The sequence below is a fragment of the Anneissia japonica genome, unplaced genomic scaffold, assembly GCF_011630105.1.
Source record: "Anneissia japonica isolate Jap-2015-1 unplaced genomic scaffold, ASM1163010v1 scaffold287836_len1076198_cov165, whole genome shotgun sequence".
Classification (NCBI taxonomy): Eukaryota; Metazoa; Echinodermata; class Crinoidea; order Comatulida; family Comatulidae; genus Anneissia; species Anneissia japonica.
The window spans coordinates 887,192-906,925 of NW_022729021.1; the positions used below are offsets into that span (position 1 = coordinate 887,192).

The following is a 19,734-nucleotide window of genomic DNA, read 5'->3' on the forward strand; positions in this document are numbered from 1 at the left end:
CTCTACAATATTTACCCTCTGCATTACCACGTGTATCGAGCACTGTACGTTGCTAGTATTGCCAACTACTTTTATTCATTATATATATATATATATATATATATATATATATATATCCCTTACAGGCATACAAATATAAGTATGTATCTCGTTTAGAGTTTCAGCCAATATCCTTATATTTCATTTATTATTAAATTGCCTATGTAGCACCTTTAATTTTAAATTATATATGTATTTATATGTTTATGTATATATAGGCCTATATATATAATTTATACCTTGTTTCCGATATTTATTTATATATCCACCGCTAGGTTTTTTTTTCCTGTCTTTAGGCCTACCTAATTCCTCTTCTGTTTAATTGGTGCAGAGAGTTATGCCGCTAAGGCTGCTTAAGTCTAGTCTATAGTCGAATTCCAAAACGGTTTATGTTTCACTCATCGTATTATTAAATAATCTATTTCCTTTTCCTTTCGAAACTTAGGAGCATACGTCGGTGAAATAAATCCGGAATTATATAAGTTAGAAACCGAAGAGGATGAATCGAACTTCCCTGATAATCATATTGGCCGGATCTGGTTTGCAGTAGAATATGAACTTGAGGCCGAGCGCCTCGTAGTCTCTCTTATTAAAGCCAAGAATTTACCCAGTAGAGTTCACGGAAGCTCCAACCAGTGTGACCCTCTAGTTAAGATTTTCCTTTTGCCGGAAGAAAGACGCCATCTACAGTCGAAAGTGAAAAGGAAAACAACAAACCCTAAATTCGATGAAAGTTTTGTATTTCAGGTACTGATTTACTTTGTTTAATAACATTTTAATTCATCCAAAATGATAACCAGTAAAGCTGCATTCAAATCGGATACTAACCGAAATTCGGACAATTTTTCCGATGCGGTGAACGCTAGCATTGTCCTATTCTTAAACACTGATTTCATTTACTGATCGGTTCCGGTAGGCTTTCCCACCCCAAAATTCGGATTCTGTGTGATTGCAGCTCTTGCCAAAAACTCGATTTCAAAGGATCCCGTTTATTTTTAAACAAACTATAAAAATAATTTATTAGTCAAATGCACTTATAATAAGTGTATTTGACTACCGTTGCTGTATTTGGTCTTACACTACAGCTAGTTATTTAAATGAGCTACAATTTTGTCAGAATTACATTACAACTCCTATTAATGACACAATGAATGACTTGGGATGGATGAATTAGCTCGACTTATAGGTGGAAGGAACATCTATTATTGTTTATGTATAAGTGCCTAGAGGAATCGCCCCCACTGTATCAAATTCATCTTTTGGAAATTATAATCATTAATCAAACCTCATTAATGCTGACAAAAAGCCGTTTCATGCCCATATGTTAATTATGATGTGCCTATATATGGTCATGATGTGATGTCATCATGACCATATTTAGGCATTTCACATGTTTTTGTCAAATAAAATCTGATAGTCTGGACAGAGCTTCAGACAAGGCATGGAACTCCCAGACCACATTTAATTGAATGTTTATGATTTTCAAGTTTACAAATTTCAAAAATGTGATCAAGATCTAATAATACTTATACTCTTTTCCATTGTCAAGTTTTGATTTCTTGTACCCATCCAAATTATATTGACTTTATATTTAAGTTTATATACATTATATTTTTCTTGAATTCCTGTTAATAAGATTTACCGTACATTACATTGTTGGAAGGTTTGCATGGCGAAGTAACAATATATACTAATGCTTGCTGTACACTAAGTAGATAGTTTTTAGTTGAGAATATCTCGACGTTTCGATTGAGTTTGCTATTTGAGTTGAATTGATTATTCTCCTGAAGATTTACTTTAGAGACAAAATAAATAAAATAGATATTAAAATAAATAAAATATAATAAACAAATAAATATTATAGTATATATTCTAAAATATACATTTATTTTGTATTTATATAAAGGTAAATGATTCTTAATATTGTTTATCAATATCTCAGTATCTTGGAAGACTATGGCTATAAATTAGTGATAATAATGGTAGACCTTAAAAAGACATTTGTGTTTTATTTATTATAGAATGAATTATTCAATACCATTTTGTTATCTTCTAATTAATATCTATTCACCATTGCAATAAGTCTCATAAATGTAAAGAAAATATGTCATATTTATGAGATTAATTTACCTAAAAAAACGTCTGCTCAATAGCGACTCTTTTCTTGCATGCTTCAGATTTAAATTAGGTTATGATTGAGTTTCCATTAATTTTAAGTTAGTATAATCTGATACGAAGAAGCAGCTAGGCCTACTTCAATTGTTCCAAAAAGAAGATTCATCGAGGAGCACCAGACGGCTAAACAAAACACTTCAAATGCAATTGCAATTTTAAATAATTTTCAAACATAATATAAATTAACATTAATTGGACGTTGACGCATGCTTGCGAGTCACTCTGAGCATTGACTTATAAAACTAATGGACCGTTGCGCTAAGCCCCGCCCCTTGGTAATTGTTGCTAAGGTTCCATGTTAAAACCACTGGTCTCTAATATAATAGTAGAGATCAGTGGTTAAAACATACGCATACGTCTTGCCAGACACGCGCATATTTCTGGCTCTGTTCTGATTGGCCAGTTAAGCTTGATTGGCACTCCACTCCAGGTCCATTTTATCACGCTCTGAGTGATAAGTCGCAATGGCGGGTGTAGATTATTAATGCCTAGTAATGTTACGTATAGATTTGCATGCCTAGATTAAATTTAAATATCTTCATATCTATTTTCTCTATGATATAAGTAATGAGTGTCGCCATTGAAAGCTTGTTGTCCATTTCCAAGTCCATAAACCGCCGTCTTGACGTAATGTCATCGTTTACAAAATCATTGCATCGTACAATAAATCGAAATGTACGGGTTGAAAGTGGATATGTCCATGATATGACTTATGAGTTGCAGAGACTTATTTTTAGAAAGTCGATTGTTTGATTAACAAGCAACGTTGGTCAGTTTAAGAAAGTGATGATGATGATGATGATGAGGTTGATGATGATGATGATGATGATGATGATGATGATGATGATGATGATGATGATGATGATGATGATGATGACAAATCATTCCGGCCCGGAATTATTAATAATTAGAACAAATAATATTATGTTGATATTCTTCATAGTCATGATCTGAAGTAATGTAGTGCTATGTTGTCCTGCATTAGTGTATAATGAATAATTATCTTACGTTGATGGTGGTAGTTAAAAAAACCCTTTATATATTAAATTTGTTTTGCCTTATTTTAACACCATGCCCTTTCCAATGTTCTAATTTGCGTTACTTAACAAGTAGTTGTTTAATTAAATGTATGTTTACTATAACTGTATTTAACTCAAAAATAATGTGTTTGTGTTTAGATGTGTTAGCTACACATTAATTTGTAATTGTTCACCGCTTTGTACTTCCAAATTCGACTAACATAAAGAATCTGGAATTAAATCCAATATTGATGACTAATAATATGAACCTATTGCCGACAACGAAATTGAAATGTACTAGTTTAAAATAATTAAGCATCCAACTAATCATGCGTACTGTTTTATTTGGAACAATTTATGTAGGTAACATACAAGGCATTGCAGCAGAGAACCCTACGACTTTCAGTGTTTGATGTAGATAGGTCGAAGCGGCATAGACTCATTGGCCATGCGCTGTACGCACTTAGGGAGCTTGCCTGTGAAGCACATCAGAAAATTGTAATGTGGTTAGATTTAGAAAAAGAGGTATCAGAGGTAAGTGTTGTATTTTCGACTATTAAATTAGATTTATCGGTATAACCAGCAAGACAACTATACATGGTACAATAAATTAAAGTAAGAAAACAAACAGAAAACGTTAAGAAAAGTCTAATAAATTCACGAAGAGTCATTCTGTCCCGTAAAGACGTCAACGGTAATGCTCGAGAATATATATTACACTTCATACAACATGAAATTATCTCCGAGCACTAATAAAAAGGGACAGAAAGAGAGCAATCTACTTCGATAAATAATATCATAAAATCATACAATTAAATATTTCAATGCCATAAAATTCAACTCAGTTAACTTCAGAATTCACATAAACATTATTTCTGTTATACTGCCTGTTATAACATAAAGAAAGCGCATTTATAAATTTAACTAAAACACATAAATTGTGCATTTAAAAAGAATTAAATAACTTAAATATTGAATAATTAAATAAACATACCATCAAAATAGTTTTTGCTAATTTGACCCCCCAAAAATTGTTTTCTCTTAAATCGTCTATCAATCAATTTAAGTGTATAATGCAAAGAAAATAGCACTGTTAATTATTTCAGGGAATTATTTTTTTCGATTTAAAAATTATGATAGGCCAATAATAATAGGAATTGTATTGTTAGAATTATGAGCTCAAGTAAGACAGTATTTTAATATAAATGGGGAACACAATACATGCGTCATAATTTTCTTTTTTTTTATAACGCAGTTATATTTTTTTTATATTAGGAAGACAAATAACCCATCCCCTTAGTGATTGATGATAATATAATGATGAAACAGATCGACGAGTCATGGACGGCAGTCCGGATAGCATTTTTTTATGAATTTAATTTCTATTCGTGTTTGCAATGCGAACTATACATTTACCGGTATTGAATTCAAACTGAGTGGGATTTGTTAAACTGCTGGTTCGAATGTATATTTATCTGTTGTTGTTGCAGAAAACACTAAAATTATAAAAATGTACATAGGCCTATTAAAATCACGTGATTTACTTTACGCTATGGTATTTACCATAATCGTAGTGTATTTACCATGCAATAACATAGGAAGCTTTCGATAACTCTAGAGCGGATTCACTGATGCGTGAACGTCCTACGTTCTCAGCACAACATAGGCGACAACGGAACTCAACGTTCACTTCTTAGTGACGTCATTACGTTCTAGGTCCTACCGTCGTTATGCAATCGAAAGCACCCTAATACTGTAGTCTTGTGTTACGTAGGACCGCTGTAAGTTTCAATAGACACACATTTAACATCCATTAGTATTGTAACGGTAACTTTCAGCCATTAACACAAACTGCATTGCTCATGTTTTTATGGAATGACAACTTTCAATTTGCAGTGTCATAGTTATAGTGTTTGGAAGATTTATACTGACCGTAACTGCCTATGAGTTTAGATTGATGATAATAACATTAATAAGCATGTGTTGTGCACCATCCATCAGGAGAGAGGCTTAAGGCACATCAGCACAGCAATCCGATAAAAAAAAAAGTATATAGGTAACTAAATTCGAACCGGCTCTGAATTACAGGACGGAATGTCCAACTCCTTTTTTGGCGCGCAATATCTTGGCTAAACTGAAGTCAATTTATGTGCAAGGGAAATCGCGGAGATCCACCATCGTTTGGTACCAGGTTAAATTCCATCTGCTGCTCTGCTTGTGTTTCAGCTGGAAGGCTGAAATATGAATAGTGCATTGTTTATTGGGCGAGACATTTATGCTCGAAAAAAACCAAATTCAGTAAATTGATGCTAAACGCATTATGCATGCCTTTAGTACAGATTAGTAGTATTTTTTTTTTTAGAAAATTGTTTCCATTTTTGCAGGGAACTCCAGAATTAGGCGAGCTCCAATTTTCACTGAATTATAATAATTCCTTGGAGAGGTTGACGGTCGTAGTTATAGAGGCTAAAGGTCTTAAACCCCCGGAAGACTTCCAAGTAGTCGGTACGTATTCACAATTCTGCCAATGTCAATTAGTTTAATTGCTGTTATAATGTTAGAGAAATTGAAAATGGTGTAAGAGGATCGTCCTAATTAATCAAGACTTATGTACAAATTGGGAAAATATGCTTGGGAACATTGAGGGGAATATGTGGGAGTGTGTGTATGTATGTAGGTCTATATAATCATGAACATTTGATAATAACCTGACATATAGTCTTTTACACTAAATCTATTTCCAAAATTTAGCAAACAGTTAGCAAAGTAAGAAGTTTGCATCGCATCACGCATATCATAGCATTCTGTGTTATTTAAGTGTTACTGTAAAAAAAAAATACACAAAACCTCTTTTTTAAAACATAGGAAGGCAGTATGTAACATGAACGATGGATTGCTTGACTCTCAACATTTTTTTTTCTGCCAAAAATATACTCATTAATGCTTTTCCTAATAATTTATGATCAAAAGTTTTATCTTATTTGTAATTTAGACGCATCAGTAAAGGTTAGCCTGATGAACGCCGCCCGCAAGGTGATAAAAACGAAGAAAACAGAGGTAGTGAGAAAAACGAATTCACCAACATTCAACGAATCGTTCAACTTCAAAGTGGCACCAGATAGTCTAGATGTTGTCAGTATATGTTTAACTGTTGTTCAAAACGCGCCAAAAATGAAAGGTAGGACGCAGAAAATACCTTTACTCGATTGACATACTTGCCAATAACTACAATTCTAAATAAATATCCTCAGTTTTTTTAAATACCTTATAGATCCTGAATATTTTAATCTTAAAATCTCGGCATCTGAATTTTAAAGGAAATTTCTTTTAATTTTTTTTTTAAATGATCCTGAAAGCACCAAGGAATGTTGCCCATGAAGCTTTACTTGGTGACTTAGGGTGGCAATCTATGGAAACGATTCAAAACAAATTTAGAATAAAATATTTTGATAGGCTTAAAACTATGGATGAGGATAGATTGCCTAGACTACTATGTAAATCACTTATGGAGGTTATATCACTTACACGATGGAAATGGATCGATAACATTAAAGCATTATTAGACAAATATGATCTAAATGATATATATAATATGGAACCACAAAATACTCAGTGGATAAAATCTTTTAGTAATATGATCTCAAATAACAATAATAAAGAATGGTTTCAAAAAGCAACTAAAAATCATCACTGAAGGATTACATTAAATACAAAAATATACCAAATTTAGAATACTACATTTTGGACAAACTGAATTTTAAAGGTACACATTTAAAGTTTAAAGTTAGACTAATGTTCTAGATCTTGAAGGCAGAAAACGGGCATGGTCAGATACGCACTCGGGCCATTATATTATTTGCAAAAAAGAGAATTAGAAACGGTCGACCATTTTCTATTTGATTGTGAAGGTCTATCCTCTATAAGAAATGCATGTTTTGAAAATTTGAAAACTGGGTACTTTTGGGACATTTTCTTAGAAGGTTCATGTGAATTTAGGCACCACTTACTTTTAGATAATATTTTTGATGCATACCAGAATATTGAAATGTGTAACATATTTGATAACCATTGTAAAACATATTTATTAAAAGCAATGACTGAAAGAACTGAACTAATGAAAAACATTACCACCAATATTTAATTTTTATATTATTTACTGTACTTATAAACTTATATTTTTTGTCATTTATATTTATTTATTTACTTTATATTCTGTAATTGAATTCTCTTTTTTTTCTTTGTACATTAAGTTATTCCTTAATTACTACAGAATAATGAGAGTAACATTTGTTTTGTTTGTCCAGTATTTTTTATTTACTCATTTATCTTTTCAATAATTCATTTTTATATATTGTCAGTTGTTGTTTTGTAACTGTTGTACGGGTCGAACCTCTCCTGCGCGAGAGTGTTCCTCTGTTATAAAAGAGAGAACCAATAAATCTTATCTTATCTTCTTTGAAATCTCGGAATAATTTGCACCAGAATATTGATGCATTTGGAACTGAGGGTGTTTTGCCACCTTGAAATCAAATTTAAATTCGCTTTTGTATAATTGATGGAATATTTTCCAATGAATATTTGATTATAATATCGAAATGATATAAATGAACCTTCAAAACTAGCAATATCCGCACCAGTGAACACTCCAAAATTATTTCATACATATTATAGAGAATTAAAATTTACTTGGCGCATACACACATTTAATAATGTAATCAATATTCTGAAAATTAATATTACAGTATAACACAACTCCAAATAGACTCTAGCAGAACCAAAATAAGCTTAACTGTTGATACAATTTCTCCAGATGGTCGAAGATTCCAGTGCATTCATGCATTTTACTCTGTTTGCAGACACAGGACATAATTACTTCAAGCCTACTTTGGTATCTATATTAAGCAAATATCAAAATGTATGTAAATCAGTTTCATTTTGAGTTGAGATTTACTGAGTGAATTCCACTGTGAAGTTGTCATCTGACATTACCGATATTTCTGTGTAATCTATGGTGTTTATATTATTTGATGTACCGTACTTTTGCGTTAACGTTTCACGTATTCGCAACTCATTCGTCAGTGTTTTTAATGCATTTTTATGTCAACCGTTTTCATTTCTTTGACAAACATATTCTGACATTAGATGAATCAAATGAATTCTTATTGATTACATGGAAGTTATCATTGATAGCAGTTTAGAATTTTTTTTTGCCATTACCCATCACTCACCAACATCAACTATGACTCTAAACTAAAGCAATTATTACAGTGGCTCGTGTTGGCACATCAAACAAATCACTGTACATGCTCGTCACTTTCTTTTAACCAAACCTCTCTAAAATCCAGAAGTTTCCAATTAAACAACATCACATGATTAAAGTAATCCAATTGAATCTGCGTTTAGTAGTCACATTAACGTTCAAGCCTTCACTGTGTAAAGCTTTACTCTATATAAATTAGTGTCGTTATTATATTTGACATAACATTAGACAACTAATCAATAAACTATATTTATATTATATATCAATGACTGGCCTACACAACATATATATTTTTCGTACTTCGGTTCATATTCATACTTATATATTCGTATAATGTCATTGAAAAAATAGACTAATGAAGAGGAATTTCAACTCATTAAGCATGCCCGGTTCAAATACCCAAACTCGTCAAACCTAATACAGATAATTATAACATATATCATATTTTTCAACTTGTGCGAAACATAAAGATTAACCATAATTTGAAAGCCAAGGTTGTAATTTAGTATCTGCTAATGGAATGCTGCCAGCGTTTGGCGCCGCCAGTAATACCGGGTCACGTGGGTCGTGAAATCATTCCACTCATCACTGAGTAATAAAATAGTTACCATGGTAACCAAATTTCATACAATGTAATAATATCTCGAATAGTGATCTCACGGACGTGTTTTTACACTGAATACTTTCCGATTTTTCTGGATGCGCTGGCTCTGTTCCGTTAGTCAATTTAAGTAGGACGAAATCGTAACCCCCATCAGCCTATATTTAGATAACATTGTCCAGTCCGAAATATCGTATCCAAAAATTCATTCCACGTACAATAGAGAGATGTCCTATCAAGTTACCGCACTAATTGAATTTATCATCTAATTTATGTTTGTGTGTAGCCTTACCAGTAAAGCCTTCGTTAAACTCGTAGTCGCAGTACATTTTGCTGCGCGGTTCAGACTATTGCCGTCTGTCACCCAATATCACTTCTCAAATGATTCAGGTCTGTGTTCATTAATTTACCCAGAATCTGAAGATCGAAATCGTTCCATACCTTCAAGTATCATTAAAATATATATTGGTTAATATTTTATGAATTTAGGTTTAGACATTGTGTCTTCTCTAAGGTATAAACAAAACAATTGTCAAATAATTACAGCAGTGAAAGATGTATATCTTCCGTAACCGTTATTATTTCACACTCAACAACTCGCTTAAGTTTATAATGCAAATAACAATTCAAGTGTTTTAAGGTAAACACAGGCGTTCATCCATGCCAGGTAGAGTAAACATTACTATGCCTGTATTCTGTTTCACCTAGATTATTAACATCTAATTGGAATACAGAAATACAAGCAATAAAATACTGAAGGTATCCATAAATGTCTGAATCGCACGGTTTATTTATTACTCAAAGTCTGCTCGCTACTACCCTGATATCTAGAAAATAAAGGTTTTTTGTAGCCCATAGCTTTTGTTGCAATCAATACGGACTGTAAAGCTTAGCAATCACCCGAACAAATCTAACAACCACAAAGGTAAAAAAATATTAATTAACCAAATCTGAGGTTTTCTTTAACCTTTAACTTTGTAACATGAAGCTCTATTCAGAATCTAATGATACTCTTATATAAATTCTCACGTGATCTTCTGAAACTGAGGAGCTTCAGAGAGCAGCTTAGCCCAGTCGGCTGTGCCATGAACCGTGAGATCATTTTGTTCCCCGGTCAGCTAGGGGACTGAAAGCGCATCTCTTTCGGATGAGACGGCTAGGCCCTTGCACGTTAAAGAACGCAGTACACTCTTCGGTAAAGAGAAGTAGGAAATTGAATCCTGGTGTACTGCCCAAATCTCCACCAGGAAGGACCCTACTGGAAACTAACCATTGGGCTACGTATGATTCACACCAAAAACAGTCCTCTCCTGAGAAACAATAATTTGCCCAATTATTACCAAAGATACTAGAAACACAAGATAGAGTTTTTCAGAGAAAAAAACAGTTCCACCGAAACGCATGGTGGGAATACAAACAATGGGGCGCCGCGTACGGCTGGATTTAAAAAAACTTATGCCACCCTTACATAACTGTAAATACATAGCCTCCTTTTGCGGAGGTTGAAATCGTTGCCATTATCCATAAGATACAAGCAAGTAGGCATTAATAAATCAAAACAATAAAATGACGACACAAAAGCGCAGATTCGTATGACCGGACTCTGATTAGTGATAAAGTTTTCCTCCATTAGTGGAAGGAGAAGGGCACCGCGTGCGTCTGGTTATACCTAGCAACCGAAGGGCGCCCTGTACGTCTGGACCAAGTATAGAAAACTTGCATTATAAAAGAGAAGGGCGCCGCGTACGTCTGGACCAATTTCCGCCTCATTTTTGCTATGCGAGTGCTCCATCTTTTATTTCTAGTATCTTCGATTATTACTGACCAGCACAAGTAGACATGTGAATCGAATGCAGAGGTATATCTATTTGTTCAAATATACAAAATCACACAAAAAATAAATGAAACTACTACCTTATTTGGGCACACCGTAAAAATTGAGGATATGCAGAAATCCCACTGTAAAGCAGTGAGTCTATTGAAGAATACCTATTGAAATGTCACCAAAAGTATGGACCGACAACCAAATTAACATAGGTTTCTCTTAGTATAAAAACATAACTTTACAACAGGAACAGTAAGTGAAGAAAATACATTTTGAGGTATTATTGCTGATTAAGAAAGCATTTAGAAATTTTTAACCAATCGATTCTCGTTCGCGAATCCATATTAAAGCCATCATATGTGCCATTTAATAATATTAAAACTATCAACACTAATTCCGTGTATACTGACGGCACTTTAATTCTTACTCAATCTTATTCAAGGGACACGTATTGTATGCCGCGCACAATGCCATTGCTCTTCTTTCAACTCTCTCAATTTTGACAGCATTTTTTCAGCAAAGAATAAAGCTTATATTTCGAAAGTAAAAACATTTACCACCAAATTCAACTGGACGGCTCTTCTTAGTTGCTTAGTTGTCTTGCTAATATTGTACTCACTGAAACTTAATTTTGACAACATTTATTTCAGCAAAGTATACACATAGTGTACATCTTCAAAGTAAAAAAAAATTATAACCAATAAATTTACATTAGCGGCTCTTCTTTCCTATTTTTTAGTTGTCTTGCTAATATTGGATTGACTGAAAATAAAATACCTCCAGATTCTTCTTCAGCTAAAAGAAATTAGGTTGGGCTGTAGGAGATGTGTTTTACAGTATTTGTTTCATTCCAATAAATATACTTGCTATTTCTGTAACCTCTACATTTTCCTCTCGTTCATAATATGGTTATTAGACTCATATGTTATTGCAGAGATATCGGTGTTGTCTGAAAACATCCATCTGTTTGTAATACAATATTTGCAAAGGCTTGATTTTGATTTGATTTATTGAAAATCTTAATTACACGTAGATAAAAGGCAGAAAAAACAACATCAAAACACCATTAGGAGATCGACCTCTTTTTGGGGAGGTCACCCCCAAGTAAAATAAATTATTTCCAGAAAGATTTCCTCACAATTAACTGGTGACTATAGGTATAATTGAAAAAAACAAGTCAACTAATATGAATTTTAATTTATTTATAGGCCTAATTATTATTGTGTATTGATTACAAATAGCAATTGCTAACAATGGTATAACATTCCATATCCTCATTATGCAAACATGGATGGACTGCAAATGTTTTAAAATCGGCTCATCCTAGTTTATCCTTGAAAAAAATGGTGTACACTACATTTACGATTAGTTGATTCGTTACATTGAATACTAAATCGGTCAGTTCTTTTCAATGACGTAATATACGGCGTTGAACAGTATTAGCATGATCATCCGATACACTACTAAAAATGAATTGAAAATGTCAGTGTTCGACTGATTTCTGTCAGCCATCATTACTTCTCAGTTGTCCAAAATTCCTTGTCGTTTATTCCGGAAGATCTTTGAATTTTCTAGAACTTATTTTACATATATTTTCATTTATTTTTCTTTTCCACGTTCCGATTTTTTTTCAGTAACAATACTTCGAATTATATAAAGCCTGTCAACATGAATTTCAGGTGTGGGTCTGCTATGTTTTACAATATGCTATCCATGTTTTATCTGTACTTCTTAGTTAGACTCTAATCTTTTGGGTATTAGAACGTATATTGTAACTGTGTCAGATATTTTGTTCTACAGAAAATCTTTATATTTCATCTTTTTCTGTCTCTTAAATAAACTCAACGTTGCAGCAACGTTCAAACGTTATGTAGCTGTGAAATTACGTTCTAATTACGTTCTACAAAGAACGTTTCCAACACCAACCCTAACGTTATTATAACGTTCTTATAAGGTAATATTGTTAGCTGGGTATGCTTCTCCGAAGAGTCTTCCATAATGGAGTTTAGTAATTATCCATTCGCCATTCAGACTTTCATGTATGCCTTTCTACATCTGGGTCGAGAAATAAAACATACGTTTTTGATATGGAAGTCAAAAGACTGACCGCTGTTTCATGCTTCCACACCTTCCTAGTCAATTGAACGTTGCATTGCACAGTATAATTATTTTTGACGCCCCGGATAATCTATGTACAAAATCGATACTGTTGTCGAGAGGGGTGCCAACTTCGATATTGCAATTTCTTCATGCGATGTTATGCTCAATCACAATAAGCAGAATAATAACTGGTAGCTTTCAATAAAAAAAAAGTAGTACTGTAATACTGATGCTGACGCCGATGATGATGATGATGATGATGATGATGATGATGATGATAATAATGTTTAAATATATACAAATACGATTGGATTAACAAGTAAAAATACTCAACTATATTATTTTACGCAGTACACCAAACATAAGAAGAAGTGTTAAAGTAATTAGAAGGGAAAAGGTTATTATTCTTCTGATGACCACTGAAGCAATTCAATCGAAACGTCGAGACATTCTCATCAAAAACAGTCCTTTTTTATAACTATCTACGTGGTTTACCGCAACCATTTAATATAAAAAATTATACTGTGGAATTAGTGAAAAACAACATACGGTATTTCTGGCTTGTTCAATTTCTTCAGATCATTTGATTTATTCGGGAGGACTGTAAATATAGGTTAATAAAATATATTGAAAGCTAATTAGTCTACCTTATCTCTTCGGTCGCTTTTTAAAAGCTATCACGTTTATTTATTAATAGATTTTATTGTAAATCCTAATTAGTCTACCTTATCTCTTCGGTCGCTTTTTAAAAGCTATCACGTTTATTTATTATTAAATTTATTGTAAATCCTGAATTCATGTGAATCAGTTTTTTTTAAAAAGATATATTAAAAGATCCAAATCACCTATGGGACTTTGTGTTGAACGAATAATTTACCGTCTCATATCATTACCCACGGTTTATATGGGTTTACGAATAATTTGTATCCCTGGATATGCTGTCACTGGCAAAATCTTATTTCTGTCGTGACTGGTCGTGTTACGTTATCATGATTACATTTGTACTCAGTTGAATTATTGTGGATTTTATTTGAACAGGAATTAAAATGTAACCGAGGTTTCCACGATATGTATGTTGATTTTGAATGAATAAGTGAAAATAAGTCGCTGCGTGTTTAATGTTCTCTTAAATATAACCGGAAAAATTGTCTGTTATTAAAAAAAAAACAAAAACCCTAAAACATTTGCTTTACATTACACCAAATTATTATGTGTAGAGAATTTCCAAATGTATATAAATTTTGTGGATCGCATTGCATGACACATCCCTATAAATTTGATAGTAATTTAATGTTAAGTATAATATTAACTCGTTATAGTGTAACCAAATATGCCCGGAAATCTCTCTCTTCTTGAAATGAACCAGAGTCCAATGATGTAGATACCTCTGTATGGTTATTTAATATAGAATTAGGATATGATTTACATGTCTCTTTAATTGATCTATCGTTCCGGGATTTCTGCCCCAATGAATTTTGTCTTCCGGCCCTAAAGCTCTTCCTAAAGCGGAGAATTTACTCTGAACCAAATTCCATTGATATGGAGAATAGACCTATTAAAATATAGTTTCAGGATATAAAAGAGAACCATAGCATTTTCTTGCAAAACTAACCATCATTGTTGAATCTTAACTGCCACATTTTTTTTCGTTCGCAATTTAAATGTATATATATATATATATATTAATATATATTTTATGCTCTATTGCATGACGTCAATGTAACGACAGGATATAGCATTTCTTAAAATAACATGATCTAGTTCAAATAATGAAAACATAAATCTGCTTTTAAAAATATAATTAGATTGGCAATTCCGTACTTTCGTGAGTTGAGTGACTTCTGACTAAGATTGCCCAATAGAAATTTCTGTTATCACATTCAGTTTTAATTTTACATACATTCAAAAGTAGGCATAAGATTAAAGGACCTTTCGGCTAAGGTACAGCCGAGGATATTGTTGCGAAGTTCCCGCAGAACGACAACGTAAATGCATAAGCACGTGTGTTTGTGTGAACAAGCGCGTTAATTACTCTGTTTTGATTGGTCAGTTTTTAAAATTTGATTTACACTCCGGAGGGGTACATTGGATGTTGATGAGTCATCTTCAGAATTTCTCTGTTCTTAACGTAATGACGTCAACAGTTTTTAAAGGAGTTCTGAATAATAATTAAGTCCCTGCATTACTAATGCAATGTCAGATTAATTGTTCAGATGGGTCAAACTTTATTAATAAAACTACTAATGATATATTTTACGACTGGTAGACTATGAATGCCTTAAACTTGGCAGATAATCGATTAACTTATTGTATTACGTTTTAACCATCTACAGGTGACAAGACCATTGGCAGGGTTGTGGTTGGAAGTTTTATGATGGCTAGAGGGCGTGAGATGGAGCATTGGAACGAGATGACCAGTCAGCAGAAGCAGACTATTATCAAGTGGCATGTTTTGAGTTAAACGTGTGAACTAAACCTTTAGAACCAAAGTTATATAGTTGTAGCAATTGTTTTCGTGTAACTGTTGTCGCATTTCCGTCATCGTGTTCGAGGTTACAAACAAATAGGGCATTTTTACCATATGCGTCGTGCGTTTGTTTTGGCTAAATTCTTTTTAAATACATCTCGTGAACATGCATATTTTTTTATAAACGGAGACCGATTGAAAATCGTTAAGCGAAGAAAGAATAAAACGCGTGGAAATTGGATTTTTAAAGGGGAATATTTTAAAAATTCACTGTGCAACGCTGATTGGAACAAATGACAACTCGATATTTTGCAACGTAATTACAATCTGCAATCTAAGAACTTGTCAGCAAGATTATTTGAACTTTATTGAAGTGGTACAAAAACAGAAATTACAAACATTACATTGCTAACCTTTGACATAATATTCATGTGATAATGGTAAGCCAACAATCATAAAAAAAAAGTCCAAGCAGTTATCAAGAACCGTACTGAGATTACAGAATCCCAGACTCGGATGTGATATGTGATGAAACGTATCCATTATTTTATGTTTTAATTGGCATTTTAACGACTGTCTTCATTGTATTTATATATAAGGTACATTGAAAGGTATACAGTACAATATTGCACACTGTCAACGACTTAAAACAACTTCACTCCCTAAGCCTCATTAAAAGGCTTGGTTTATAGAGCATCGTTCTATCCTGTAAGTGGCTAGTGTACTTGATTTTGGATGTGTAAGGAAATGAAAATATAAAAATAAATATAAATAAGTTGTACCTGAAACGGGAACAAAATAATATGGACCCTCATCATCCATCCAATTAATATTATATATTTACACACAGATATTGTGCTGACGGAAGTGATAAAAGTACGAGATTAATTCGGTGATTAACGTAAACTCAACATTTATTGTCTGAAGTGTTAATGTTTAGATTGAAGTAGATCTACAGAAAAAGCTCGAAGAGGCCTAAGAATAGCTCAAATAATCACAATAAGATGGTAATTACAACCATCGTCATGATTCAAGAATGGTATAATATCAGTGCTAGAGCTGCAATATCTCCGACGGGGGAAGATGCTCTAGAAGGAAGCGTAAATGTGCTGAGTCGAGGGATCGCCCAAACTCATCGGAGGGTGTTCAAGGGGCGATCCTCCCATCCCAGAAGCTTAGACAATTTAGTGATTTGGAAGGCTTATTTATACGATTTTGGAAGTCTGTATTTTATCTCCCAAATAAATTGTGTTGAGCTCCCCGACAAAGTGGGGCCCCTCCCACTTGCGGCACGATGCATGATATCAGCTCTGGTTGTATGACCACCACCACAACCACATAGCTGAAATGAACTGTGGAATGTCTCGTTCTGTGGATACGAGATTATTGGTTACAACATTCATGATATATTATTTTAAAAAAATGATGGTCAAATCATGGTACTAAAATACGATTAACAATTCATCATATATACTTTATCAGACATCAAATGTTATTTGTCTCAATAATAATCTGTTAACAAAATATATTGTTCAGTACAAAAATTGATAAAAATAAAAATTCTAGTGTAGATTTTGTTTAATCAAAATCGTGTCAACATGCATTTACATTACCGTTGAGTCGTTATGGTTTTTAAATAATGAGAGGTTGTAGCAATGTGTAATCCATCCTTACCACATAACATGTATATTTTTTTTTATATATATATATATTTCACCCTATGTAGGGCCAACCACATATTTTAATAAACTGTGGATTTTATTGGTAATATAGACACAAAGTGAAATTTTATCTGAATTGGTGTAAAATAGTTAGAATAAAGTTAATCATCTTTTGTATGAATATATCGCAGGAAGCTGCAAGCTGGCTTGCATTGCGTACGCTGAAGCTTTTCCGCAGTTAAGGTTTGTCCAGACTATCAAATTATCTGCTGTATGCTCATATATGGTCATGATGTGCCTATATATGGTCATGATGTGATGTCATCATGACCGTATTTAGGCATGTCATGTTTTTTTTTCAAATAAAATTTGATAGTTTGGACAGGGCTTTAGAGTTTATTTTCTCATAATAAATTAAATTATAAATTAAAAATAAAATAAAAAATTAAAATTAAATTATAAAGTATTAACTCTGACCAATTATAAAGTATACCTTCCCTCAATGCTCTCATATTAGTTATAGTGTCCGTGCGGATAGGCCTAGAAAACAAACTAGTTCAACCAAAGTAACGTTTAATGATACATATATAATATATTTTCAATGTAAGATGGACAAATTATATTACTGTGTATCAGTAATTGTACAGTATCGATATAACGGTTTAATATCATATGGGGTATTTGGATTTAGTGTTTCCCTTGTATCTTATGTAGGCCTATATATTATTTTAATAACGTGAATTCTGCCGAATCGTTGGCAAGTCATTATATTACTTTTCCAAATGTCATTAATAAAACGTGTTTGTTTACTTATTCAATAATGTGCATAACAAAGTCATGTGTAAGCTCAATTCTTCGCTAATATTATTATTATTATTATCAATATTATTATAATTATTATTATTATTATCTTGTTACATGCTACAGTAAAACGCATTCAGCACTTTAAGTGTTGTTGGTATTTATGTAATCACTTACAAACCTGTTTACCCAATTTGCTGCTTTGACCTACATCAACGCAATCCATTAGATTTTAGAACCCATGTATTCGTCTTCCTGATTGTTGTTTTAAGTTTTGTTTTGTAAATTTATAATCAAGGTAAAATAGAAGATTTCTCCGAATCTTTATAAAAATTATAGGCCTACCAGTGACGTACCTAGGAGTGTGAAGGGGGGGGGGGAGAAGCACGCTTCTCCAAAAATTACTTCCCCCAGTCGCCCCATAAATACGCCACTGAGGCCTACTAGTGAATTGAGGTGGATATGTTTACGATCTATAATAATAATTAAGATTTACAAAGCGGACATATCCACTGCAATAGCGCTGAAGGCGCTAAGCTTTAAACTTATAAGTAAAAGATAAACCTTACTGTAGTTGTTAATTAGGCCTATTTACAGTACAATCGAGTTGATAAATAGGTTTACACGTTTATGAAATATTTGAGGCATTTTATCGGTAATGTATTTTGATTTATATCTATTTTATGTTGGTGTTTGTATGATGTTAAACATTCTTTCCAACTGAAATCCGGAATTAGAACCAGACTCAAATATGGCTGTGAAAACTAGTATGATAATTTCATACTCTACGAACATATACAATTATGATGTTCAGGTTTTTGGTGAAAGAATATGGCTTTCTTCTGAATTCGAACGAACATGTTTATGTCTGATGTCAAAATGTTCTGTATTTACCACACAAGAAGGGCATTTCTAATCTATTCGAACCCTTTGTAAAATATATATAAACGAACGTGTAATTCATAGTGTGGTTAAATTGTTAATAATTAGTTGGTTTTTTTTAATTTTTATTGATTTTGGTGTTCAAATGAATATTTTGTGATTATGGTTATTTTTTATGTACTGTACTTATGTATGGTTTATTCGTGTTACGTTTCAAAGGAAAACATCGAAAAAATACACTACAAAATAATTGTGAATGTAGTAATATGTTTTGATGTTGACACCGTAAAATCCAACTGATTTATTTCACAAACGATTGTAAACCTAATTTCGAAGAATTTGTGCCGGCAACTGTTTGGAAATGTTTGACATTAAAAACGAACAACACTTGAAGTCGTTGCACGATTTTAGCATAAAAGTGTACATAGAGTCAATGTGCTCCTTATTTTGAGGTAAATATGGAATATTTGAGGTTCTCAATTTATGTAGGATGTAAAATATAATATCAACGAAAATATTTGCGTTTATACATTGTTATCGTGTGAACGTGTGTCCCTCCCCGGGATGATTTCACCAAAACACTGCAATAAATTTAACGAGGAGCTACGTCGTTGGCAGAATCTCGATGATTTATGAGAAGATGATTCATATATTAGATTTGCTTTCATTCTCGCAGAATTCTTGTTGTCTGCAGATGGGAACGTAAGATCTTATAGCTGTATCATATAACCGGTTTTTATGTGACGTAGAAGCATTCATATGTTTATCTATATCATTATGTGCTGATGAAAAAAAATAAAGATTAAATACTCCATTCTACAACGTGTCTTGCATTGGCTTTCTTATGAGGAGTATAAACACACCTGTTTTTTTTATAATTTAGAATTCGTCATTTTAAGAACAA

The 19,734-nt window shown here is 32.8% G+C and overlaps 1 protein-coding gene across 2 annotated transcripts in view; it reads left to right on the top strand.

The window, feature by feature from the left end:
* The window catches only part of LOC117114581 (synaptotagmin-15-like), a 55,193-nt gene extending 35,541 nt beyond the window's left edge, over nucleotides 1–19,652 (top strand). For both annotated transcript variants that reach the window (XM_033258256.1, XM_033258257.1), the window contains exons 6-10: nucleotides 485–786; nucleotides 3,597–3,767; nucleotides 5,618–5,738; nucleotides 6,226–6,411; nucleotides 15,353–19,652. In XM_033258256.1, the coding sequence (XP_033114147.1) occupies nucleotides 485–786; nucleotides 3,597–3,767; nucleotides 5,618–5,738; nucleotides 6,226–6,411; nucleotides 15,353–15,480 (908 nt within the window). In that variant the 3' untranslated portion in view covers nucleotides 15,481–19,652. The remainder of the gene's footprint in view (nucleotides 1–484; nucleotides 787–3,596; nucleotides 3,768–5,617; nucleotides 5,739–6,225; nucleotides 6,412–15,352) is intronic.
* The last annotated feature ends 82 nt before the right edge of the window (nucleotides 19,653–19,734 follow it).